Source organism: Nerophis lumbriciformis, linkage group LG36 (genome assembly GCF_033978685.3).
Source record: "Nerophis lumbriciformis linkage group LG36, RoL_Nlum_v2.1, whole genome shotgun sequence".
Lineage (NCBI taxonomy): Eukaryota > Metazoa > Chordata > Actinopteri > Syngnathiformes > Syngnathidae > Nerophis > Nerophis lumbriciformis.
This window is the reverse complement of record NC_084583.2, coordinates 10,542,389-10,568,857: the sequence shown is the minus strand read 5'-3', so window position 1 is coordinate 10,568,857 and position 26,469 is coordinate 10,542,389. Positions and strand designations below refer to the sequence as shown.

The 26,469-nt window shown below is 41.0% G+C and overlaps 1 protein-coding gene across 1 annotated transcript in view; it reads right to left on the bottom strand.

The window, feature by feature from the left end:
- Nucleotides 1–1,370: 1,370 nt before the first annotated feature.
- ehd1a (EH-domain containing 1a) overlaps nucleotides 1,371–26,469 on the bottom strand; it is a 50,648-nt gene continuing 25,549 nt past the window's right edge. The window contains exons 3-6 of the mRNA XM_061930702.2: nucleotides 14,878–15,119; nucleotides 13,007–13,177; nucleotides 7,112–7,276; nucleotides 1,371–2,204 (exon numbers count right to left, since the gene is read on the bottom strand). Of these exons, the coding sequence (XP_061786686.1) occupies nucleotides 1,671–2,204; nucleotides 7,112–7,276; nucleotides 13,007–13,177; nucleotides 14,878–15,119 (1,112 nt within the window). The 3' untranslated portion in view covers nucleotides 1,371–1,670. The remainder of the gene's footprint in view (nucleotides 2,205–7,111; nucleotides 7,277–13,006; nucleotides 13,178–14,877; nucleotides 15,120–26,469) is intronic.

The following is a 26,469-nucleotide window of genomic DNA, read 5'->3' as shown; positions in this document are numbered from 1 at the left end:
CTCTACAAACAGGATATAATGTTTGCAGTGACTGTAGGTGTCCTCCAGAGGGCAGCAGATGACTCTACAAACAGGATGTTTGCAGTGACTGTAGGTGTCCACCAGAGGGCAGCAGATGACTCTACAAACAGGATATGTTTGCAGTGACTGTAGGTGTCCTCCAGAGGGCAGCAGATGACTCTACAAACAGGATATGTTTGCAGTGACTGTAGGTGTCCACCAGAGTGCAGCAGATGACTCTACAAACAGGATATAATGTTTGCAGTGACTGTAGGTGTCCACCAGAGGGCAGCAGATGACTCTACAAACAGGATATGTTTGCAGTGACTGTAGGTGTCCACCAGAGTGCAGCAGATGACTCTACAAACAGGATATAATGTTTGCAGTGACTGTAGGTGTCCACCAGAGGGCAGCAGATGACTCTACAAACAGGATGTTTGCAGTGACTGTAGGTGTCCACCAGAGGGCAGCAGATGACTCTACAAACAGGATGTTTGCAGTGACTGTAGGTGTCCACCAGAGGGCAGCAGATGACTCTACAAACAGGATATGTTTGCAGTGACTGTAGGTGTCCACCAGAGGGCAGCAGATGACTCTACAAACAGGATATGTTTGCAGTGACTGTAGGTGTCCTCCAGAGGGCAGCAGATGACTCTACAAACAGGATATAATGTTTGCAGTGACTGTAGGTGTCCACCAGAGTGCAGCAGATGACTCTACAAACAGGATATAATGTTTGCAGTGACTGTAGGTGTCCACCAGAGGGCAGCAGATGACTCTACAAACAGGATATAATGTTTGCAGTGACTGTAGGTGTCCTCCAGAGGGCAGCAGATGACTCTACAAACAGGATGTTTGCAGTGACTGTAGGTGTCCACCAGAGGGCAGCAGATGACTCTACAAACAGGATGTTTGCAGTGACTGTAGGTGTCCACCAGAGGGCAGCAGATGACTCTACAAACAGGATATGTTTGCAGTGACTGTAGGTGTCCACCAGAGGGCAGCAGATGACTCTACAAACAGGATATGTTTGCAGTGACTGTAGGTGTCCACCAGAGGGCAGCAGATGACTCTACAAACAGGATATGTTTGCAGTGACTGTAGGTGTCCACCAGAGGGCAGCAGATGACTCTGCAAACAGGATATGTTTGCAGTGACTGTAGGTGTCCACCAGAGGGCAGCAGATGACTCTACAAACAGGATATGTTTGCAGTGACTGTAGGTGTCCACCAGAGGGCAGCAGATGACTCTACAAACAGGATATGTTTGCAGTGACTGTAGGTGTCCACCAGAGGGCAGCAGATGACTCTGCAAACAGGAAGTCAAAGACATGGCTGGAAGTCGTCAATGAAATGTACTTAGTCAGCAGCCTGGATGAAACATGTTCCTTTTTATTTATCTGGCAAAAAGGGAAGCATTTGGAGAGAAAGTCAGGAAATAGAAAAATAGATGAGCAACATGATTTATTTCCTCTCGCCCTCCAAATTGAAAAAACAAAACTATATTTCTTTGGATCAACAAACAAAGTGGACTTTATATTATAAGACATCTTTTACACAGCTTCATCACGCTACATGTCCGGGATGCAGCAAGGTCCTCTGGAACAGAATATTTCACCCCTGATTCACAAGAAACTCCTGCCCAGTCTTTTCTTCCGGAAGAATGCTTCTCTACGCCTGCAAGGCCGTGCCGCGCTTGGACGGGGGCACCAGGTGATCGGGCAGCGTGGCGGGCAGCTCGTGGCCCTCCAGCTTGACTTTGATCAGGTGGTTGGCGAGGGCGAACTCTTCGTTGTCGAGGAGGCCGTCCTTGTCCACGTCGGCCAGCTTCCAGATCTTTCCCAGCACCGTGTTGGGGAGTTTGGACTTGAGCATCTCCTTCTTGGCGGCGCCGCCGGACACCTTGCCGTTGATGGGCGACAGCGTGTAGAAGATCTCGTCGTACGAGGGCTTGTCGCGGTTCACCACCCAGTCCAGGTCGTCGATGCCCTCGCTGGCGCCCTCGCCGTAGCCGTGGCCGAAAGGGCCGCTCATGGTTCCCTCGAAGGCGCCGCCCTTGACGGAGTTGCTGGGCAGAGCCGCCTCCTCCTGGCGCACCAGCGCCATGAGGCGGGCGATGTCGTTGGCCAGCATGTCCTCCACGGACTCCAGCAGCTTGGGCTTCATGGCGGCGAACTTGGAGAAGTCCTGAGCGTTGAGTAGCTCCTGAGGACACAAAGCAGGACCAGCTAAAGGAGAATGGATCCAGTGGAAAATGTCGGAGGCAGATATTTACATATATCCGAATTTAAGTTTTACTTCTTTTATTTCATAGTCATATTTGAAAACAGCTCGTGTTTTCCATTTCTTCTCTTTCTGTTTGTCTGCAAGTAAACTGTGTGTGTTAACCTTGATCTTTGGAATGTGTTTTGACTAGAGAGATAATGTGCATGTGTTTTGACTAGAGAGATGGAAGAGGGGAAAGGGTTTTGGGTCGGGAAGACAGACCATCTTAGCGGGGCGAGCCGAATGTTCTATGCTGTCTCTGTGAATGTATATCTGCAAAGCTTTGCAAATATATTACAAAATACCTATTCTGTCTCTGGTGGTTTTTCAACTCAGCTTTAAGTGTCGTAAAGAGCTTGGGAGCGACTTGTGACTTGAATTCCCTGGGAGGAACAACGGGTACAAAACGCAACAATTTGGGGGCTCGTCCGGGATGTGGGGAGAAGGGGGAGGAGGTGAGGGTGGATTCAGACTCTTGGATTCAGACTCCGTACAACAAAAACCACACAAGCGGGATTTCCTGGCAAGCCAGGAAAAATGAAGGAATTCACCAGAACCCTCGTTACCTGCATCTTGGCCTCGCTGGGGAAGTCTCCAGGTGAAAAATACCGTATTTTCCGCACTATAAGGCGCACCGGATTATAAGGCGCACCTTCAATGAATGGCCTATTTTAAAACTTTGTTCATATATAAGGCGCACCGCATTATAAGGCGCATAGAATAGACGCGACAGTAGAGGCTGGGGTTACGTTATGCATCCATTAGATGGAGCTGCGCTAAAGGGAATGCCAACAAAACAGTCAGATAGGTCAGTCCAGCGTTCTGACAACTCCGTTCACTCCCAAAATGAAACAGCTGTTTTATTATTTTCCCCGAGGTAAAGTCAGTGACGTGGTATTTCTTTTATCTTTTAAAGGGGAACATTATCACCAGACCTACGTAAGCGTCAATATATACCTTGATGTTGCAGAAAAAAGACCATATATTTTTTTAACCGATTTCCGAACTCTAAATGGGTGAATTTTGGCGAATTAAACGCCTTTCTAATATTCGCTCTCGGAGCGATGACGTCACAACGTGGCGTCACATTGGGAAGCAATCCGCCATTTTCTCAAACACCGAGTCAAATCAGCTCTGTTATTTTCCGTTTTTTCGACTGTTTTCAGTACCTTGGAGACATCATGCCTCGTTGGTGTGTTGTCGGAGGGTGTAACAACACGAACAGGGACGGATTCAAGTTGCACCAGTGGCCCAAAGATGCGAAAGTGGCAAGAAATTGGACGTTTGTTCCGCACACTTTACCGACGAAAGCTATGCTACGACAGAGATGGCAAGAATGTGTGGATATCCTGCGACACTCAAAGCAGATGCATTTCCAACGATAAAGTCAAAGAAATCTGCCGCCAGACCCCCATTGAATCTGCCGTAGTGTGTGAGCAATTCAGGGACAAAGGACCTCGGTAGCACGGCAAGCAGACGAGCGAGCTAAACCCCCCTGGATGTCTTGGTTCACACCGTCCCGAAGATGATCAAGAGAAGAATATCGACCCTAGCTTCCCTGGCCTGCTGACATGAGGGTATGTCTACAGAATATATTAATTGATGAAAATTGGGCTGTCTGCACTCTCAAAGTGCATGTTGTTGCCAAATGTATTTCATATGCTGTAAACCTAGTTCATAGTTGTTAGTTTCCTTTAATGCCAAACAAACACATACCAATCGTTGGTTAGAAGGCGATCGCCGAATTCGTCCTCGCTTTCTCCCGTGTCGCTGGCTGTCGTGTCGTTTTCGTCGGTTTCGCTTGCATACGGTTCAAACCGATATGGCTCAATAGCTTCAGTTTCTTCTTCAATTTCGTTTTCGCTACCTGCCTCCACACTACAACCATCCGTTTCAATACATGCGTAATCTGTTGAATCGCTTAAGCCGCTGAAATCCGAGTCTGAATCCGAGCTAATGTCGCTATAGCTTGCTGTTCTTTCCGCCATGTTTGTTTGTGTTGGCATCACTATGTGACGTCACAGGAAAATGGACGGGTGTATATAACGATGGTTAAAATCAGGCACTTTGAAGCTTTTTTTTAGGGATATTGCGTGATGGGTAAAATTTTGAAAAAAACTTCGCAAAATATAATAAGCCACTGGGAACTGATTTTTAATGGTTTTAACCCTTCTGAAATTGTGATAATGTTCCCCTTTAATATACTTTGGGTAACAACAGTCAATATTTATTTATTATTTTTTTAGGGGTAACAGTCAATACTTATTTATTTTATTTTAGTTTTTTCTTATAAAATAAAAGTGAGCTTTTGTTAAACCAAATATTGTGTTTTTTTTCCCATATACAACTACCTATCTGGATTCGATAAGAGAATCGACAAGGAATCGGTTCGATAAGAGGATTCGATAATGGGCTCGAACTCGATAATTTCTTATCAAACATCATCCCTAGTGCAAAGCAATAACAATATATCAATAACTCAACGTTACGTCTTTTCATAAACCGAAAGCACCAAGAAGCACCGCCTTTAAATTCATTAATGTTAAAGGGGAACATTATCACATTGCCCATTTGGGATTCGTTCCTAGGGATTCGAATAAAGAATCAACTCTTTTTCTTTACTATAGTGGCCTCGATAACGGGAACCGGTTCTCAAAAAGGGATTCGAGTCCATGGAATCAGTTCTTTTCTTATCGAACAACCGGGAGAATCGGTTTCGAACATCATCCCTACTTTGCACTATTTTGAGTGTTACTATATCGTGATTGCACTAATGTTTGATTTACCGTAACAGTATCACTGTTTTTTACGTGTTTATTGAATCGAGGAAAAGTTCCCCTCCACTATGTGATATAAATGTTGCACTACATGTTATACCTTGCCGTTGTTAAAGGGGAACATTATCACAATTTCAGAATTGTTAAAACCATTAAAAATCAGTTCCCAGTGGCTTATTTTATTTTTCGAAGTTTTTTTCAAAATTTTACCCATTACGCAATATCCCTAAAAAAGCTTCAAAGTGCCTGATTTTAACCATCGTTATATACACCCGTCCATTTTCCTGTGACGTCACATAGTGATGCCAACACAAACAAACATGGCGGAAAGAACAGCAAGCTATAGCGACATTAGCTCGGATTCAGACTCGGATTTCAGCGGCTTAAGCGATTCAACAGATTACGCATGTATTGAAACGGATGGTTGTAGTGTGGAGGCAGGTAGTGAAAACGAAATTGAAGAAGAAACTGAAGCTATTGAGCCATATCGGTTTGAACCGTATGCAAGCGAAACCGACGAAAACGACACGACAGCCAGCGACACGGGAGAAAGCGAGGACGATTTCGGCGATCGCCTTCTAACCAACGATTGGTATGTGTTTGTTTGGCATTAAAGAAAACTAACAACTATGAACTAGGTTTACAGCATATGAAATACATTTGGCAACAACATGCACTTTGAGAGTGCAGACAGCCCAATTTCCATCAATTAATATATTCTGTAGACATACCCTCATGTCAGCAGGCCAGAGAAGCTAGGGTCGATATTCTTCTCTTGATCATCTTCGGGACGGTGTGAGCCAAGACATCCAGGGGGGTTTAGCTCGCTCGTCTGCGGGAACAAACTGCCGCCATTGCTTTCCGTGCTACCGAGGGCCTTTGTCCCTGAATTGCTCACACACTCCGGCAGATTCAATGGGGGTCTGGCGGCAGATTTCTTTGACTTTATCGTTGGAAATGCTTTGAGTGTCGCAGGATATCCACACATTCTTGCCATCTCTGTCGTAGCATAGCTTTCGTCGGTAAAGTGTGCGGAACAAACGTCCAATTTCTTGCCACTTTCGCATCTTTGGGCCACTGGTGCAACTTGAATCCGTCCCTGTTCGTGTTGTTAAACCCTCCGACAACACACCGACGAGGCATGATGTCTCCAAGGTACGGAAAACAGTCGAAAAAACGGAAAATAACAGAGCTGATTTCACTCGGTGTTTGAGAAAATGGCGGATTGCTTCCCGATCTGACGTCACATTGTGACGTCATCGCTCCGAGAGCGAATATTAGAAAGGCGTTTAATTCACCAAAATTCACCCATTTAGAGTTCGGAAATAGATTTTAAAAAAATATGGTCTTTTTTCTGCAACATCAAGGTATATATTGACGCTTACATAGGTCTGGTGATAATGTTCCCCTTTAAGTTCGCTTGCTAGCGCTGTTGCCTTCATTCGAATAGTGATTGTACTGACACTTCTACTTTCTGCTCTCTGTTCAACAACCCACTGTTCCAGTTTGTCCTCCAACTGTAGCCATCTCGCTTTGTTCCCTCGGAAACTCTGTTTAGTCTTCTTTACTTGGCGCAGGTCATCTTGTTGCTTCCTCCACTTCCGCACCATTGATCCGTTAATGTTAAATTCTCTCGCTGCTGCTCTATTCCCGTGTTCTACTGCGTGACTGATCGCCTTGAGTTTAAACTCCGCGTCGTAAGCGTGTCTCTTAATAGGAGCCATTTTTGGGTCTTTACATAAAGTTTAGGTCTCGCAACTACGGGACTTCTTTTTCCCCCCATAGAAGAAGAAAGAAAATGAAGTCGTCGGCTATTTATTGTAGTTGAGAGACCTGTCGTGGCTCAATATTGGTCCATATATAAGGCGCACCGGATTATAAGGCGCACCGTCATTTTTTGAGAATATTGGAGGTTTTTAGGTGCGCCTTATAGTGCGGAAAATACGGTTAATGTTGATTTATAAAAACTAAAATGTAAATGAATAAAAACAACTTTCTAAAAAGTGTCCAGGTGAAAACTAAAAGTCAGCGCCCAGAATGAAAGCTTGTGTACATGAGGAGACTTGTTACCTGCATCTTGGCCAATTTGGGGAAGTCTCCAGGTGAGATCTGGTGCTCCTTCTCCACCTTCACGTAAATCTCAGCCAGGTTGGCGATCAGTTCTTTCTTCTTCGACTCCTTCCCAAACACGCTCGGCATCTCCTTCTTCAGCGAGCAGATGATGTAAGCGTGCACCTGAACACAGACAAAGTCCACTTGGATGTACGATATACGTCTGATATCAGCAAAAAACAAACAAAAAAAAAACACATATCGGGTGATATCAGCTTAAAATCTCAGATACAAGCAGTCCTACAGCATGTTGACTTGTGCAAAGTCAACTGGTTCTTAACCTTGTTGGGAGGTTCCGAACCCCACCAGTTTCATATGCGCATTCACCGAACCCGAACCGTAATCATAAAATGATGTTATTATATTAAAGAAATACTAATAAAGGCATATTTTACTAACGGAAAGTTACAGGAATGTACACATGATCCCATGTTTACATCTCATTGTGCAACATGTGAATGTTTTAGTGGGAATTAAATGCGATATCTGAAAGGGGTACCGGTACACGTTATTTCCAAAGCAGGACCCCACCCACCAAGACATATACAAACCCTGTTTCCATATGAGTTGGGAAATTGTGTTAGATGTAAATATAAACGGAATACAATGATTTGCAAATCCTTTTCAACCCATATTCAGTTGAATGCACTACAAAGACAAGATATTTGATGTTCACACTCAAACTTTTTTTTTTTTTTTTTTGCAAATAATAATAAACTTAGAATTTCATGGCTGCAACACGTGACAAAGTAGTTGGGAAAGGGCATGTTCACCACTGTGTTACATGGCCTTTCCTTTTAACAACACTCAGTAAACATTTGGGAACTGAGGAGACACATTTTTTAAGCTTCTCAGGTGGAATTCTTTCCCATTCTTGCTTGATGTACAGCTTAAGTTGTTCAACAATCCGGGGGTCTCCGTTGTGCTATTTTAGGCTTCATAATGCGCCAACACATTTTCAATGGGAGACAGGTCTGGACTACAGGCAGGCCAGTCTAGTACCCGCACTCTTTTACTATGAAGCTACGTTGATGTAACACGTGGCTTGGCATTGTCTTGCTGAAATAAGCAGGGGCGTCCATGGTAACGTTGCTTGGATGGCAACATATGTTGCTCCAAAACCTGTATGTACCTTTCAGCATTAATGGCGCCTTCACAGATGTGTAAGTTACCCATGTCTTGGGCACTAAGACACCCCCATACCATCACAGATGCTGGCTTTTCAACTTTGCGCCTATAACAATCCGGATAGTTCTTTTCCTCTTTGGTCCGGAGGACACAATGTCCACAGTTTCCAAAAACAATTTGAAATGTGGACTTGTCAGACCACAGAACACTTTTCCACTTTGTATCAGTCCATCTTAGATGAGCTCAGGCCCAGCGAAGCCGACGGCATTTCTGGGTGCTGTTGATAAACTGTTTTCGCTTTGCATAGGAGAGTTTTAACTTGCACTTACAGATGTAGCGACCAACTGTAGTTACTGACAGTGGGTTTCTGAAGTGTTCCTGAGCCCATGTGGTGATATCCTTTACACACTGATGTCGCTTGTTGATGCAGTACAGCCTGAGGGATCGAAGGTCACGGGCTTAGCTGCTTACGTGCAGTGATTTCTCCAGATTCTCTGAACCCTTTGATGATATTACGGACCGTAGATGGTGAAATCCCTAAATTCCTTGCAATAGCTGGTTGAGAAAGGTTTTTCTTAAACTGTTCAACAATTTGCTCACGCATTTGTTGACAAAGTGGTGACCCTCGCCCCATCCTTGTTTGTGAATGACTGAGCATTTCATGGAATCTACTTTTATACCCAAACATGGCACCCACCTGTTCCCAATTTGCCTGTTCACCTGTGGGATGTTCCAAATAAGTGTTTGATGAGCATTCCTCAACTTTATCAGTATTTATTGCCACCTTTCCCAACTTCTTTGTCACGTGTTGCTGGCATCAAATTCTAAAGTTAATGATTATTTGCACAAAAAAAAAAATGTTTATCAGTTTGAACATCAAATATGTTGTCTTTGTAGCATATTCAACTGAATATGGGTTGAAAGTGATTTGCAAATCATTGTATTCCGTTTATATTTACATCTAACGCAATTTCCCAACTCATATGGAAACGGGGTTTGTAATACCAGTACACAACTCATGAAAAACAATATGTTATAGTCATTGTAAGTGGGCCAAAACACTTATATTAGAAGATAGTGTCCTGGGCATGACGTTAAAGTGCATCCGGCAGTGGAGGCTCCTCTATGGGGTCTTGGGGCACTAGGAAGTTAACCCCTTTACTACTAGTACCCCAGGTGGCCCTTGGCAAAGGCCTAGTACCTGACTGCCCCCTAGCCAGGGATACGGTGAAGACCTCAACGGCGGAGCAGGCGGAAGACGGTAGATTTAAGAACTACCACAACGGCTGCGATGGCGGAAGAAGGCTGCAGCAGAAAAGGGTCCCCAGTCGTCTTGGACTCCATGCCACTGGACCCTGACCCGATTCTGTCAAGGATCGTGTGGTGACAGTCTGTGCACCAGTCTCCCCACGTTAAACCAAGTCACGCACAGGCATCCTCCATAAAGGGATACACCCCTACCAGGAGGATCGTCATACTCGTTCAAGTGGAAATGACTGCTGTCATTTGATTACAATAATAAAACATTGAACTTGTTATGTGGTCAGGTTTGGGACAGGTGTGCTGCAGGTGTGACCACAGTGCGTGTGCACGTCTGACGTCGCTCACATGCGCTCCACATGAATGCTCAAGGAGTTTTTGCGTTTGCTCACACACAGATGGAAAATTAGAGGGAACATTGTTTGGGGGGTATCCATAATACGCCGACAGGGAGAAGTTTTTGTTTACACGATGAGTCGGGCGTGTCTTGACCTCCGCGACGGAGGCTCTGCCGAACCCCTGAGGCCGACTCACCGAACCCCTAGGGTTCGATGGAACCCAGGTTAAGAACCACTGATCTACATGTTCTCCAAAGGATTGTCTTTTCTTCTATCTTAGTCAAGTCTACTCAGTGGCCTAGTGGTTAGAGTGGGCAGGCCGAGTCATACCAAAGACTATAAAAATGGGAGCCATTACCTCCCTGCTTGGCACTCAGCATCAAGGCTTGGAATTGGGGGTTAAATCACCAAAAATGATTCCCGGGCGCAGCCACCGCTGCTGCTCACTGCTCCCCTCACCGCCCAGGGGGTGAACAAGGGGATGGGTCAAATGCAGAGGACAAATTTCACCACACCTAGTGTGTGTGTGACAATCATTGCTACTTTAACTTTAAGTCATTTAGAAAGATAGCTCACAGCTACACAACAACTAAGCACAAAATAGCACACAAGCTAGACAGACGTAATAAGTAATTGAACAATATTGCAGTCTCAAACTTGACGTTTATCAATACAAACTAGTATCAAATAAAAAACGTATTTTTCGGACTATAAGTCGCAGTTTTTTTCATAGTTTGGCCGGGGGTGCGACTTATACTCAGGAGCGACTTATGTGTGAAATTATTAACACATTAGCGTAAAATATCAAATAATATTATTTATCTCATTCACGTAAGAGACTAGACATAAAAGATTTCATGGGATTTAGCGATTAGGAGTGACAGATTGTTTGGTAAACGTATAGCATGTTCTATATGTTATAGTTATTTGAATGACTCTTATCATAATATGTTACGTTAACATACCAGTTGGTTATTTATGCCTCATATAACGTACACTTATTCAGCCTGTTGTTCACTATTCTTTATTTATTTTAAATTGCCTTTCAAATGTCTATTCTTGATGTTGGCTTTTATCAAGTAAATTTCCCCAAAAAATGTGACTTATACTCCAGTGCGACTTATATATGTTTTTTTCCTTCTTTATTATGCATTTTCGGCCGGTACGACTTATACTACGGAGCGACTTATACTCCGAAAAATACGGTACAGTTGCACATTACAGATAAAGTCTCCAAGGCAGAAGTGTATTAGAAAGTATCCAGTAACAAACGGGTCCGCATCATTCATTTCCTTAATTTATTCAATTATTGTGACGTGTAAGTGGCGCCAAAATAAAAATCCACAAAACTATCATAAGGTTAGTGTTTTGATTAGGGATGTCCCGATCCAGGTTTTTGCACTTCCGATCCGATACCGATATTGTTTTTGCACTTCCGATCCGATACCGATACTGACCGATACCGATACTGACCGATCCGAGCATGTATTAAAGTTTAAAGTTATTTAGCCTACTTAGTTGTCGGAATCATGTTGAAAAGGGTTTTAGTACTCTTGATAACAACTAGCCAGCTGAATTAGGGGAGTTTGAATAATACACAATGGTTGGTAACAAGAAATTGACCTGTTTATTCAAGGATAAACACAAAATAGACAAAATTATACATGACAAACAGAAATGGCATCATTGAACTAGGGCTGGGCGATATGGCCTTTTTTTAATATTGCGATATTTTAAGGCCATATTGCGATACATAATATATATCTCGATATTTTGCCTTAGCCTTGAATGAACACTTGATGCATATAATCACAGCAGTATGATGATTCTATGTGTTTTGATTGATTGATTGAGACTTTTATTAGTAGACTGCACAGTGAAGTACATATTCCGTACAATTGACCAGTAAATGGTAACACCCGAATAAGTTTTTAAACTTGTTTAAGTCGGGGTCCACTTAAATTGATTCATGATACAGATATAAACTATCAGATATATACTATCATCATAATACAGTCATCACACAAGATAATCACATTGAATTATTTACATTATTTATAATCCAGGGTGTGGAGGGGGACGCCGGATGTAAGTGTCAAAAAGACAGCCAAAAGAGTTTGATATGAGAATAAATCTAAAGTTAAAATATAGGGTAGAAATGCACCCATTTGCAGGAAATGTAGTCTTGATTTTCAACATTTTCTTTCAAGGCTTGCATGTCTACATTAAAACATTCTTCTTCCTACTGCATTAATATATGCTACTTTTAAACTTTCATGCAGAGAAGGAAATCACAACTAAAAAAATCACTAATTTTTTCATACGGTGTTGATGTGGAAATTTTTGCCTCGGCATTTTGATGGTGTGGGCGTGTGGCACCGAATGGAGATAAGCGTCTCGACAGACGTCACAATATTTGAACAATGATGACGAAAACTGTTGTCTCTGTCATGTCTGTGTGTCGAAAATTTTTATGCGCTTATTTTTTTATTTGATTTTGTGCGTGGCATAGATTTGCTATGCGCAGAGGACGCTTAAACGGTGCGCAATTGCACAGGCGAGCACCTTAGAGGGAGCGTTGCTTGCACGGCTGCGCTAGCATCACAGCTAACGTTAGCCATGCTGCTACCTCTCTGCTCGGGGAGGACGTATACGTATGTGACGTATGACGTGACAGTATGTGACGTGTGTAAGAAGGTGCACTTGCTGTCTGTGAGAGGGAGACACAGGAAAGAGTGAGAAGAGCCTGTCGTGTAATGCCAGCAGCTAAAAGCAACTGCGTGAGAATTCACAGACCTGTGGATGTGTTGAAGGTGTGCTGGAAAATGCGGAACGGAAATTACAGAGCAGCAGAAAAGTGGAATGTATTATTTAAATAGGTGCGTTGGAAAACACGGACCAGAGTTTTTTTTTAAACTGGATCTGGATCGGCATTTTCCCATGCCTTGCCGATACGCAATTTTGGGCAAATATCGGCAGCCGATCCGATCCAAATATCGGATCGGGACATCCCTAGTTTTGATTGATCAATTTACTTCAATCAAAGTATGGATTAATATCGCTAACAATCAGTATCGGCTGTTTACCATGCGACCAAATCCAAAATGTGGACTGTGCCAGGACTGACCTTGGCGAGGCGCGCTCGCTTGATGAGGTCGTTGAGTTTCCTTAAGGCGGCGTTGCGAGGCAAGGACTGGATGTCCACGAAGAGATCCTGCTCCTCGGCCTCAAACAACTTGCGGTTGTCCGGCACCAGCAGGGGTTGGGCCCAGAAGGAGCCGATGTACACCCGCACCACCTGGAGGAAGGAAAGGTGTGAGCGGGCTGCAGCATCAACACGTAGCAAACATGCATTTGTGAAATGTAAACAGGAAGTGAAAGGAGCGGCGTGGAAGAAAAGTTCTTTAAAAGCCACAAAGTCAGTGAATAATTGACTCTTAAAGGCCTTGACTGAACATTAACTCCCAGAGAAGGAAAAGTATCACCTGATAGGTGATCATGTGACCTGCTCGCACTTTCAACTGCTATGGCTTTATTACTTTGACCTTCTGCTGTGCACATCATTCTTTTGAAAGTGCTGACAAACAATCTAAAACCAAACCACTATTTTCCATTAAGAAAATGATGAAAACAAAAAGGTGTTATCATTACACAATGTGCACAGGTAATGTTTCATGGCAAGTATGTCCAATATTGGTAAAAAATGAGATGAAAGATGGGTAAATGAGGCCTCGGCGAGCGTGTGGCACACTCACTAGCTGTATTGACAGAGCACTGATACTGTGGTAGTGTTGTAAAGGCCACGTGCCATCTGCTGGATTAAAAAAGGCACTACATTTGAGCTGAAAGTAAAAATACACAATGAGCAAATACACTAGGGCTGCAACAACTAATCGATTAAATCGATTAAAATCGATTATAAAAATAGTTGGCGATTAATTTAGTCATCGATTTGTTGGCTCTATGCTAAGCGCATGTGCAGAGGCTCTTTTTTTTATTTTTTTATAAACCTTTATTTATGAACTGCAACATTTACAAACAGCTGAGAAACAATAATCGAAATAAGTATGGTGCCGGTATGATATTTTTTTTCAATAAAATACTGGAAAGGATAGAAATGTAGTTTGTCTCTTTTATCCGATTATTAATCAATAAATCGAAGTAATAATCGACAGATTAATCGATGATCAAATTAGTTGTAGCCCTAAAATACACCGTAAATAAGCTGTTACTTTTTTCCTACACTTTGCGCCCTGCGGCTTATAAAACGGTGCAGCTAATATATGGATTTTCCTTCGCTGACAGCGATAATAAAAAATGGAGTCACATCTCTTGTTGACTGACAAAAAATATTACAATGATGTATTTCCCATGAACATGAATAAAATAGTGTAATATAAGTGCCTGCCCCAGAGAAAGGCAACTTTCAATTCTAGAACATAAAGAAACTCAGGTTTAAATGACAAGCAGCATTCTTTCCCCACTCATGAATCATAAAAGGTCAATAACGGTCACCTGCGCCTTTAGATGAACCATGAAGTCAAACACAAACAATTATTCAAGTTCTTTCACCCTAAGGTCTTTTCCTTCAAACTGTTACCCCTTATCGCACGCATTGTCATCCGTCCAGTGGCTTTACGTTTGCTGCGGTCGCCGCTATTAACGCTAGGTCTCGGCTTAGCGGCACAGGAAGCTTCATACTGCTTCCATAAATCTTCACGATGGCGAATTATGTGTTGAAGCTTGTCTTTTTCCCTACCGGTGGAATTTCTGCACAACAGTGAAATGTATTTTTCTGGCACAGTAAGGAAAGCCCACACTTCCAGTAGAAGGCTAAGCTAGCTGTACAACACAAACGACTGATTTTATTGCACATCCCTAATTAAAAGCCACAGTTTGACAAGTATTTTATTGTAATGAAGTTGGTTCAATGTGTGTAAGAGGTGCACAATGCGTGATAGAAGGTGAAACAAATCCACACAGGAAGTGAGCGTGTACCTCAGGTGTGTTGATGATCTTCCCCAAAGACCACATCAGCGCTCCGTAGACCCTCATCAGTTGCTGGGTGCTGATCTGGTCGGCTTTGTTCAGGACCACGCGCATTTTGTCCTCGTGGTTCTTGAGGGCGCGGATCACCTCGGAGAACTCGTCCGAGATGTCCAGCTTGTGGGCATCGAACAGGAGGATGATGCGGTCCACGCGCTCGGCAAACCACTCCAGCACCGCGGCAAAGTCGTACCCTGCGCACACAAAAGGAGAAGTGGTGGTGGTGAGGATGTTATATTGCACATGCACACGCACACACACACACACACACACACACACACACACACACACACACACACACACACACACACACACACACACACACACACACACACACACACACACACACACACACACACACACACACACACACACACACACACACACACACACTTGTATGTTGTACCTTCTTGAGACCTGAGAAAAATGCCTCCCTCTTTAGGACCACCCTTTCTAGATATATAAAGAAGTGTATTTACAACATTAATAATATATACATACTATGCAAATAGAAACAAGCTTGTTGTGAAAAATGAGTTGGAATTTCACAAGAAAAAGGTCACAATTTCACAAGAAAACTTAGAATGTGGGCAATATTATAATAAAAGTCGCAATTTTACTCAACGCAAGTCAAAATTTTACAAGAAATGTGTGCAATATTATGATAAAAGTTTGAATTTTTAACAGTCACAATTTGACAAGAAAAGCTTAAAATGTTGGCAATTTTATGAAAAAGAGTCGTAATTTTACTCCAAAAAAGTCACAATTGTATAAGAAAACTTGGGCAATATTATAATAATAAGAATCGGAATTTTACTTGACAAAATTATGACAAAAGTCATTATTTTACTCTAAAAATGTCACTATTTTACAAGAACAACAAAAAAATTGGCAATATTGTGATAAAAGTCAGAATTTTATATGACAAATGTCACCATTTTGCATTAAAAAGTAATCATTTTACATAAAAAAGTAATAATTTTACGAGAACATATTGCAATATTACAGAAACAGAAATAATATATGTGGCTTGTGCAGCTCTTTGAGACACTTGTGATTTAGGGGTATATAAATAAACATTGATTGATTGATTGAAATTGTTCCCAATTTTGTAAAAAAAAAAAAAAAAAGTCAACACATTGTGAGAAAAAGACTGCTTTTAGGTCATTATTTTTTTGTGTGTGTGTGTAATTGTTTTTTAATCTTCATTATTTACTTCAAGTTATTACAGTATGTCTCTATAAAACATATTTATTCATTTGTTTTATTTTTATTTTTTCAAAGGGTGCGTATTTCAATTTCTTACACACACTTGTTATTTCATATGTTGACCAGAGGGGGAGCACTTTTAAAAGTGACACACAGTCCATGTGAAAAATCCTTCCTTTTTGGGACCACCCTCATTTTGACCAGCAGGGGTGCAAATGAGACATTGTCTATTAGATGCAATGTTATTGGGACCATGATTTATGTCATTACTTGTTCACACCTCCTCATATGGAAGATACTTTTCCTTTTTCATGTCTCAAGAAGAAATACAAGAACACACACACACACACGCACACACACACACACACACACACACACACACACACACGGTTTTCACATCCACACACGGTTTTCACATCCACATCTTTGGATGTCAATCTAACAGTTTCATTACCTCAAAATGACAAACAACAAACATCTTTCCCAAGGTCAATTTGAAGGCACCTTAAACATGTGGTAAAACACAGCTGAGGTTGCCTACAGCCACAGCTGCCAACTGGACTTTCACTGGATGTCACCTGAGTGTTCCCAATGCATTGTGGGAATAGTTTGCTATACGTAGCATTCTTGCTAGCGGCTATAGTCGCCTCCATGGTGGCAGATACAATTTCAAGTATTATCATCACTGGAGGACAAGGAATAGCTAAACATGCTAACCGCTAAACTAGAGCCCTTGAATGTAAACAAAGGTGGGCGAACTGATCAATATCAACATATGGTCGATACTACAGTGGTTGAATCCATATTTTTCGATTATCAAAAAATATTTAGTTATTGTTTACAAACTAAGGAAATATGTCCCTGGACACAGTAGGGCTTTAAGAGCAAAAACCTTAATATTTCAATCAGAGCCAATAGTAGTAAATCATTAAAATATTGAATGGATATTGTTACACTGCCATCCTGTCTCTTTGCATGAGTATAATTGTGATCAAAAATTGAACATTTTAAATATCAATATCAGCATTGTATGACCAATACTGCCCCTGTAACTACTTAGTATTGGATCGATAACAAAATTGATAGTATCGCCCAAAACTCATGTAAAGTAGCCAAACATAGAAAGTGTTTATTACATTTGAACACAAGTGTGACAACAGGAAGTAACCAGAGATTAATAATAGTTTTGACAAAATAATACAACCGTATATGTCAGCAGCTAAATTAGGAGCCTTTGTAACCCCTTTTTGATTATTATTTACATGCCAAATAATTATATATATATATATATATATATATATATGTATATATATATGTATATATTAGAGGTGTAATGGTACGTGTATTTGTATTGAACCGTTTCGGTACGGGGGGTTCGGTTCGGTCGAAGGTGTATTGAACGAGTTTCCACACGAACATATTAAGCTAAAATAAAGTCTTAACAAGCTGCTCCGCTTCCTTCTGCCTGTCTCTGTCAGAACTCGACACAGCACCCAGCATTGTCCCACCCACACAACCATCTGATTGGTTACAACCATAGCGGTAACAACCAATCAGCAGTGCGTATTCAGAGCGCATGTAGTCAGTGCATAGCGTTTAGCTGGTAAGCATCAGGCTGCGGACTCTCCCCAAATTATAATAAACACCTCCCAGTCAACTACTAGTAACATCACTATGAGCCCGTTGACCTTCTAGAAATATAAACTGCAGCTCAGCTCGCTCGCAGTCCTGGTTTAGGGTGAAGGCTAATTCGCTTTTAGCGTAACGTTAGCTCATTTTGCGGTGCGTGTGTTACGGACAACAAAGCCCTGTCTGTCTGTTATTTCACTTGACCTTTTTCTGTGTTGATTGAGCTGTGTTGAAGCAGCAAAAAAGGACAGTATGTTAAATGAAGAGTTTCTGTCTGGGATAGTTGATATAATAATGTAACTGCATCATTAAGTCTACATGAACTCCATGGTGTTCAGGGATGAATAGACTCTCCTATTGCTATTGTACTATTTTTTCAGCTAGAGTTACATTAATCATTAGTAATGCAGCAGCCTAGTTTTGAATGGCAGGGTCCCTGCTATAAAAATATAACATTTACATAATAAAAATCAACTACAGGCTTCCCAAATGCTGTAATAAATTAAGCATGATGAGTTGACTTGAAACAGTTTAATGTTGCACTTTTTATATGTAGAAGAAAAGTTTTGTCATTTTATTTAATCTGAGCAACAACTTGAGGCAGTTTAATGTGGATTAACGTGGGTAGAATTATTATAGTGTTCCCAATGTTAAAAGGATAAAGCCATTGTTTACAATTTTGGTAAATAAATAACCAAAAAAATTTATATTTTGTTGTTTTCTTACTGTACCGAAAATGAACCGAAACGTGACCTCTAAACCGAGGTAAGTACCGAACAGAAATGTTTGTGTACCGTTACACCCCTACTTATATATATATATATATATATATATATATATATATATATATATATATATATATATATATATATATATATATATATATATATATATATATATATATATATATATATCTGATATACAGTGGTGGTCAAAAGTGTACATACACTTGTAAAGAACATCATGTCATGGCTGTCTTGATTTTGATCATTTCTACAACTCTATTTTTTTGTGATAGAGTGATTGGAGCACATACTTGTTGGTCACAAAAAACATTCATGAAGTTTGCTTCTTTTATGAATTTATTATGGGTCTACTGAAAATGTGAGCAAATGTGCTGGGTCAAAAGTATACATACAGCAATGTTAATATTTGCTTACATGTCCTTTGGCAAGTTTCACTGCAATAAGGCGCTTTTGGTAGCCATCCACAGGCTTCTGCTTGAATTTTTGACCACAAAATTGCTGCAGTTCAGCTAAAAGTGTTGTTTTTCTGACATGGAATTGTTTCTTCAGCATTGTCCACACCTTTAAGTCAGGACTTTGGGAAGGCCATTCTAAAACCTTCATTCTAGCCTGATTCAGCCATTTCTTTACCACTTTTGAGGTGTGTTTGGGGTCATTGTCCTGTTGGAACACCCAACTGCGCCCAAGACCCAACCTCCGGGCTGATGATTTTAGCTTGTCCTGAAGAATTTGGAGGTCATTGTCCCATTTATTCTCTGTAAAGCACTAGTTCCATTGGCAGCAAAACAGGCCCAGATCATAATACTACCACCACCATGCTTGACGGTAGGTATGGTGTTCCTGGGATTAAAGGCTTCACTTTTTCTCCTCCAAACATATTGCTCGGTATTGTGGCCAAACGGCTCCATTTTTGTTTCATCTGAACACAGAACTTTCCTCCAGAAGGTCTTATCTTTGTCCACGTGATGTCAGATGAAACAAAAAATGATTGTAAAGTCAAGACAGCCATGACATTATGTTCTTTACAAGTGTATGTAAACTTTTGATCGTGACTGTAGACCTTCCCCAGGACGCTGGACATTTCTCTCTCTGCGTGAGCATGAGGGGTGGACTGGTTTTGATTAGCATCAGAGCACTCTCTACAAGCTCATCCCTGCAATCAGGCCTGCATATCTGCTGCACATGCATTCCTGCACTCCAACGCCACTGCCCTTTGTCTGCCTGGGATCACGTGGTCGCAGACAGTGGGGCGCTGACAGACAATGAGAGATGTACAAAAAAAAAAAAAAAAAACGAACTAAAAGAGAGGAAGGCTGATGTTTTAAATGTAAGTCCACTCCCATGTTGTTCCTATGTGTGCACAGCATGTGTGTCAGGAGAAAGGGAAAGAAGAAGACATCCCAGTGGGAGTCAAGAGAAGACATTTGCTCTCGCTGCCTTTTCCCCAACACGTGTCAGAAGCAAAGCAGGCCTTATAGACAGCTGCACAAGCATGGAGTTCACTTATAGCCTGCATGGCCTCCAACATATGTACAGTAACATCTCCATGTAGGGACGGGACCAATAAATGGACCATACATTTTGCAGCCTGTTGGTTTTGCACGGACCTGCTGCACTAAGAACTCAAGATAGTCAAAGATAATGTTGGCTCACTGCCACACCAACAGTTGCCAAGTGTGGTACACTACTAGTTGGGAACTTTCACCCAGACAAAAATAAATAAAAAGACAAATATTTTTGTTTTACGTCCTCCATAGTGCAGCATCCAAATCCATCCCTAATCCTCGCCTCACAAGTATCTTTATCACTGGAGGACTAGAAGACAAGGGAGAGCTAAACATGCTAGGAGGAGACATTAATAACCACTAAATGGGTTATAAAATTACAAAATTTTGCATATATTTTTTTACAGACTTCTTCAAGCTACTTTCTAACGGTCTCTTCAGGATGCGCTGTTTTGTGGGCCTTATTTACGTGTCTTCACTTCAACCGTGTCTTCTCCCCATCAGCCATATTGCGGTTTTAAGCACTTCCATATAAAAAATGTCCAAGTAGTATACACAATTTAAAATTAGACCGATTTAAATCCACTACCAAGCCTGATGGGTAAAATGCTAAACTATCTGTAAATAATGTAAATAATTCAATGTATATACTCTGATGATTAATTTGTGTGATGACTGTATTATGCTGATCGTTTATAATTGTACCATGATCGTGGACTCCGACTTAAAGGGGAACATTATCACCAGACCTATGTAAGCGTCAATATATACCTTGATGTTGCAGAAAAAAGACCATATATTTTTTTAACCGATTTCCGAACTCTAAATGGGTGAATTTTGGTGAAATAAACGCCTTTCTAATATCGACCCTAGCTTCCCTGGCCTGCTGACATGAGGGTATGTCTACAGAATATATTAATTGATGAAAATTGGGCTGTCTGCACTCTCAAAGTGCATGTTGTTGCCAAATGTATTTCATATGCTGTAAACCTAGTTCATAGTTGTTAGTTTCCTTTAATGCCAAACAAACACATACCAATTGTTGGTTAGAAGGCGATCGCCAAATTCGTCCTCGCTTTCTCCCGTGTCGCTGGCTGTCGTGTCGTTTTCGTCTGTTTCGCTTGCATACGGTTCAAACCGATATGGCTCAATAGCTTCAGTTTCTTCTTCAATTTCGTTTTCGCTACCTGCCTCCACACTACAACCATCCGTTTCAATACATGCGTAATCTGTTGAATCGCTTAAGCCGCTGAAATCCGAGTCTGAATCCGAGCTAATGTCGCTATAGCTTGCTGTTCTATGCGCCATGTTTGTTTGTGTTGGCATCACTATGTGACGTCACAGGAAAATGGACGGGTGTATATAACGATGGTTAAAATCAGGCACTTTTTTTAGGGATATTACGTGATGGGTAAAATTTGGAAAAAACTTCGAAAAATAAAATAAGCCACTGGGAACTGATTTAATGGTTTTAACCCTTCTGAAATTGTGATAATGTTCCCCTTTAATTAAACACTCCTCACTCCTTTTTTTTTTTTAAAGCGTTGAAAAAAAGTTACAAAAACTGAGCTGTTTGGAAGATGTTTGCAACCTTTGGACGCAGTCTTGAAGTCATTACCAAGCCTGCGAGCTGATATCACTTTGACAGCAGTTGTGATTACTACTTCCATGAGTCACCCAAGAAAAATGAGCTCCATTTGTTGACCAAGTAAGTGCTGGTGCTCTGCTCTACATTACAATGCAACTACACCGCAGCCTTGTCACACACTGAAGGACAAGTCACAGTTGCTCATGGCCTGATATCTGTTAGATGTGTTTTAGGTCCACACACATACAGGCGACACCCTGATATGCACAAACAGCTCCAGTCAGTCTTGTTTGAATGTGACACAGTAGAGTACATGTCTATTAGTTGATCAGTGTTTATACTATAACAATGTGTGTGTAATAATGATGCATGTGCAGCAATAAAAGGAGTGTCAAGGTGACCTCATCATTCATCACTAGTGTCTTTGTGCACTCACTCATCCTTAAGTCTTTTTTTTTTTATTTCATTTTGTTTGTCGGTCTCTCGCTGTTGAACTTCTCCATTCCCTCCAGCTGCTCTCTGGCTACGTCTCAAGGGAAGGTGGAGTCAAGAAGAAGCAGATTGCATAGCAGCGCACTGAGCAATGCACCTTCTTTCTTGGGAAACTCAGAATGTTCTATCGTACTCTACTTCCTTTTCTTAAGACATAGTACAAAGGCCGTCTTGTGTGCGTGTACTTCCTCTTGAAATATGGAGGGGAAAAAGGAAGAGGTCATCTTGAGTCATATGAAAATGGTGCATGTGGCAGTTTTGGAGTGAGAGTGGAGCATGTGAACCAGCAATAAAAAGGGATGTCATGTATTTCCTCACAGAGGCTCGGGGAATTCAATTGCTTAAGGAAGCTTTGGTGACAGCTGCTCAATTCTGAAATGGCCTTTTGCACACAAATGACCAGGCTTCACTTTAAAAAAGGTTCCAATTATAGATGTTTTTACCTCATTTAATACAGGGTCTCATTTATTTCCTAGTTGGAAAAAGGAGGTTGTCTTTTTGTTTATTGCCATCGCGTGATCAAGGCCTTCTCGCTCGTTGGTCCGTGTTGATGGAACCATATTGCTCACTAATTTCACCACAACAAGACTGTGGAGGGGGGCGTGGTCTGCGGGCCTGCCGATGTTCAAACTGATAAACTTTTTTTTTTTTGCAAATAATCATTAACTTTAGAATTTGATGCCAGCAACACATGACAAAGAAGTTGGGAAAGGTGGCAATAAATACTGATAAAGTTGAGGAATGCTCATCAAACACTTATTAGGAACATCCCTCAGGTGAACAGGCTAATTGGGAACAGGTGGGTGCCATGATTGGGTATAAAAGTAGATTCCATGAAATGCTCAGTCATTCACAAACAAGGATGGGGCGAGGGTCACCACTTTGTCAACAAATGCGTGAGCAAATTGTTGAACAGTTTAAGAAAAACCTTTCTCAACCAGCTATTGCAAGGAATTTAGGGATTTCACCATCTACGGTCCGTAATATCATCAAAGGGTTCAGAGAATCTGGAGAAATCACTGCACGTAAGCAGCTAAGCCCGTGACCTTCCATCCCTCAGGCTGTACTGCATCAACAAGCGACATCAGTGTGTAAAGGATATCACCACATGGGCTCAGGAACACTTCAGAAACCCACTGTCAGTAACTACAGTTGGTCGCTACATCTGTAAGTGCAAGTTAAAACTCTCCTATGCAAGGCGAAAACCATTTATCAATAACACCCAGAAACGCAGTCGGCTTCGCTGGGCCTGAGCTCATCGAAGATGGACTGATACAAAGTGGAAAAGTGTTCTGTGGTCTGACGAGTCTACATTTAAAATTGTTTTTGGAAACTGTGGACGTCGTGTCCTCCGGACTAAAAATGAAAAGAACCATCCGGATTGTTATAGGTGCAAAGTGTAAAAGCCAGCATCTGTGATGGTATGGGGGTGTATTAGTGCCCAAGACATGGGTAACTTACACATCTGTGAAGGCACCATTAATGCTGAAAAGGTACATACAGGTTTTGGAGCAACATATGTTGCCATCCAAGCAACGTTACCATGGACGCCCCTGCTTATTTCAGCAAGACAATGCCAAGCCACGTGTTACATCAACGTGGCTTCATAGTAAAAGAGTGCGGGTACTAGACTGGCCTGCCTGTAGTCCAGACCTGTCTCCCATTGAAAATGTGTGGCGCATTATGAAGCCTAAAATACCACAACGGAGACCCCCGGACTGTTGAACAACTTAAGCTGTACATCAAGCAAGAATGGGAAAGAATTCCACCTGAGAAGCTTAAAAAATGTGTCTCCTCAGTTCCCAAACATTTACTGAGTGCTGTTAAAAGGAAAGGCCATGTAACGCAGTGGTGAACATGCCCTTTCCCAACTACTTTGACACGTGTTGCAGCAATGAAATTTAAAGTTAATTATTATTTGCAAAAAAACAAAATCAAATATCTTGTCTTTGTAGTGCATTCAATTGAATATGGGTTGAAAAGGATTTGCAAATCATTGTATTCCGTTTATATTTACATCCAACCCAATTTCCCAACTCATATGGAAACGGGGTTTGTATATGAACAAAGTTTTGAAATATGCCATTCATTGAAGGTGCGCCTTATAATCCGGTGCGCCTTATAGTGCTGAAAATACGGTAGTTTAAATATTGGTAAACTGTCAATAGCACTCAGCATAAAAGTGCAGTTAATGATAGCAACACTAACACAGCTATGTATGCTAACAATACATTCACTCAAAAAAAAACAATCATCAAGCTTACCGTACATCTCCCATGCATGTTTGACACAGCTGGCAGAACTTCATTTTAAGATGTGTAGCAAAACCGTTCCCCCCTCCGCCCTCCTTTTTTAGGACGTGTAGCAAAGCCCCCCCCCCCCCCCCCCACCATTTTTTTTTTTTTTTTTTTTACATAGCTATTTTCGGTAAAGTGATGGGCATCTCGCCAGGGGAGGGTCACAGGTGATATTATGTCCATGAGGAAGGAAGTTTTCCCTTTATGATTTTTCATAAAAAGCCAGGCTTTAAAAGTGTTGTTGGTGCCTCTGTTCTTACAAGTGCAACTATCAAGTGTGGGAGATGTTTCTCACACTTGTGGCTCATAAACGGTTACTAAGGACACATCAGCAAAAGGTCACGCATAATAGGGGACCTTTTAAAGTCCACCGTAAACCTCAGCTTTACAGATGCCATGCAGGCGGTTTGTGTTGTAGTAGTGACGTTGCAGCACATATTGGTATTATCATAGTCAATAGACCTGGTATGTCTTTCCTAAAGGTAGAAAAGAACTCTTTATTTAAGGTGTTGCTTTTATTTATTTAAATGGGCGAGGTCGTGCTCTCTATATGAGTGGGCGGCCTATTTGACAAAAATAACAAGTATACTTGTTAAAATAGTTTGCAAAGGAAAACAAGGAGAGGATGTTCAAGAAGAAGGTAGAGACAGGAAAAGAACATCAAAGAGCTTCTTTAGATGAACATGACCTGTTTTGTAGGGCTTTGGGGCCCCGGGGGCCTGACTGCAATATAACAACTATTTGACAATCATGTGGTAGTGCATGCAATTTTGTTATATTCCAACTTCCTGTTGCTGCACGATTTTAATACCTAAAAGCGATTTTTATATGGAGAAAACTGCAAAAATAATGAGTGAAGGAAGACAAGTTACTTTTAGACTGTCAATCATCCGATTATTGTCTCATATTAGAACAATATGCAATAATTGACTTAAAAAATAATTTATGCAGACAAGTTTAGAGCTTTTGCCTCCATCATGCCCTTCAACTGAAGAAATAACTGATAAAAACTATACACTGTTTATAATGTAATGTAATCATAATATATACAAATAATAATGCAAAACCAGGGTAGGGTTGTACGGTATACCGGTACTAATAAAGTACCGCAGTACTAATGAATTAAAAACGGCACTAGAGGTGGGGAAATAATAGATTTTTAGATGCATCGCAATTCAGGCATGGACGATTATAAAATCGATTAGCAAACTCAGGCATGTGATTTGACCACAATGAAAAAGACTGAAAACATTTCCGGGGGTCTGGGGGACGAAGGCCAGGTCCAGGCGACGCCCCCCGAAGCTCCTGGTTTTTCACCAATTTAACATGCTAAAATTAACAAAGACAGCACAATTTGAAGCAAATATTTTAGTGTTTAAAGACATGAAAACATCATTAATAGAACATACATAACCCAATTATCCTAATGAATCACTGTATATGGTTCAGTCCCAACAGTATTTAGTCACTAATATTTACATCTTGTGTTCATTTCACATCCACAGGTGTCACATTGATCAGTGTTATTATCACTAATAACAATTCACAGTTTTAATGTATATGCCTAATTGCCTACAAGTTTAGTTATAAATATAACAAAATACCAAATGTAAACATTTCATTCTTTTCGCCAAAATAGGATATACATTTATAAAAATAATTAAACATGTTTAGTATTGTATACTCACATTTGAAAATAGGAAATAATAATAATGTGAGGACACTGACATATTGCATGAACCAAGTGTGAAAATATTTACCTTCAAGATTGTTACACCACTGACAATATTGTTTCAAGAGACTACATAAGAACTTAATATTACAAAATAGTATTATATGCAAATTTATTTCAAATAAATTGTTAACTGGAATCAATAATGCGACTCTTTGAATTTCTGTAATTTCATAATATATTTTCACGTGGCTTTTTATTTTTAGAAAAACCCATTTATATTTCACAAAGCAATAATTGGTTAATATTTAAAACAAACATGCGTATTTCGCAAGCAAATATTTTTTAGCTTACCTCATTATTTGGGTGGATCTTTCCTCTCGATGTCTACGGCAGTTGTCGATGT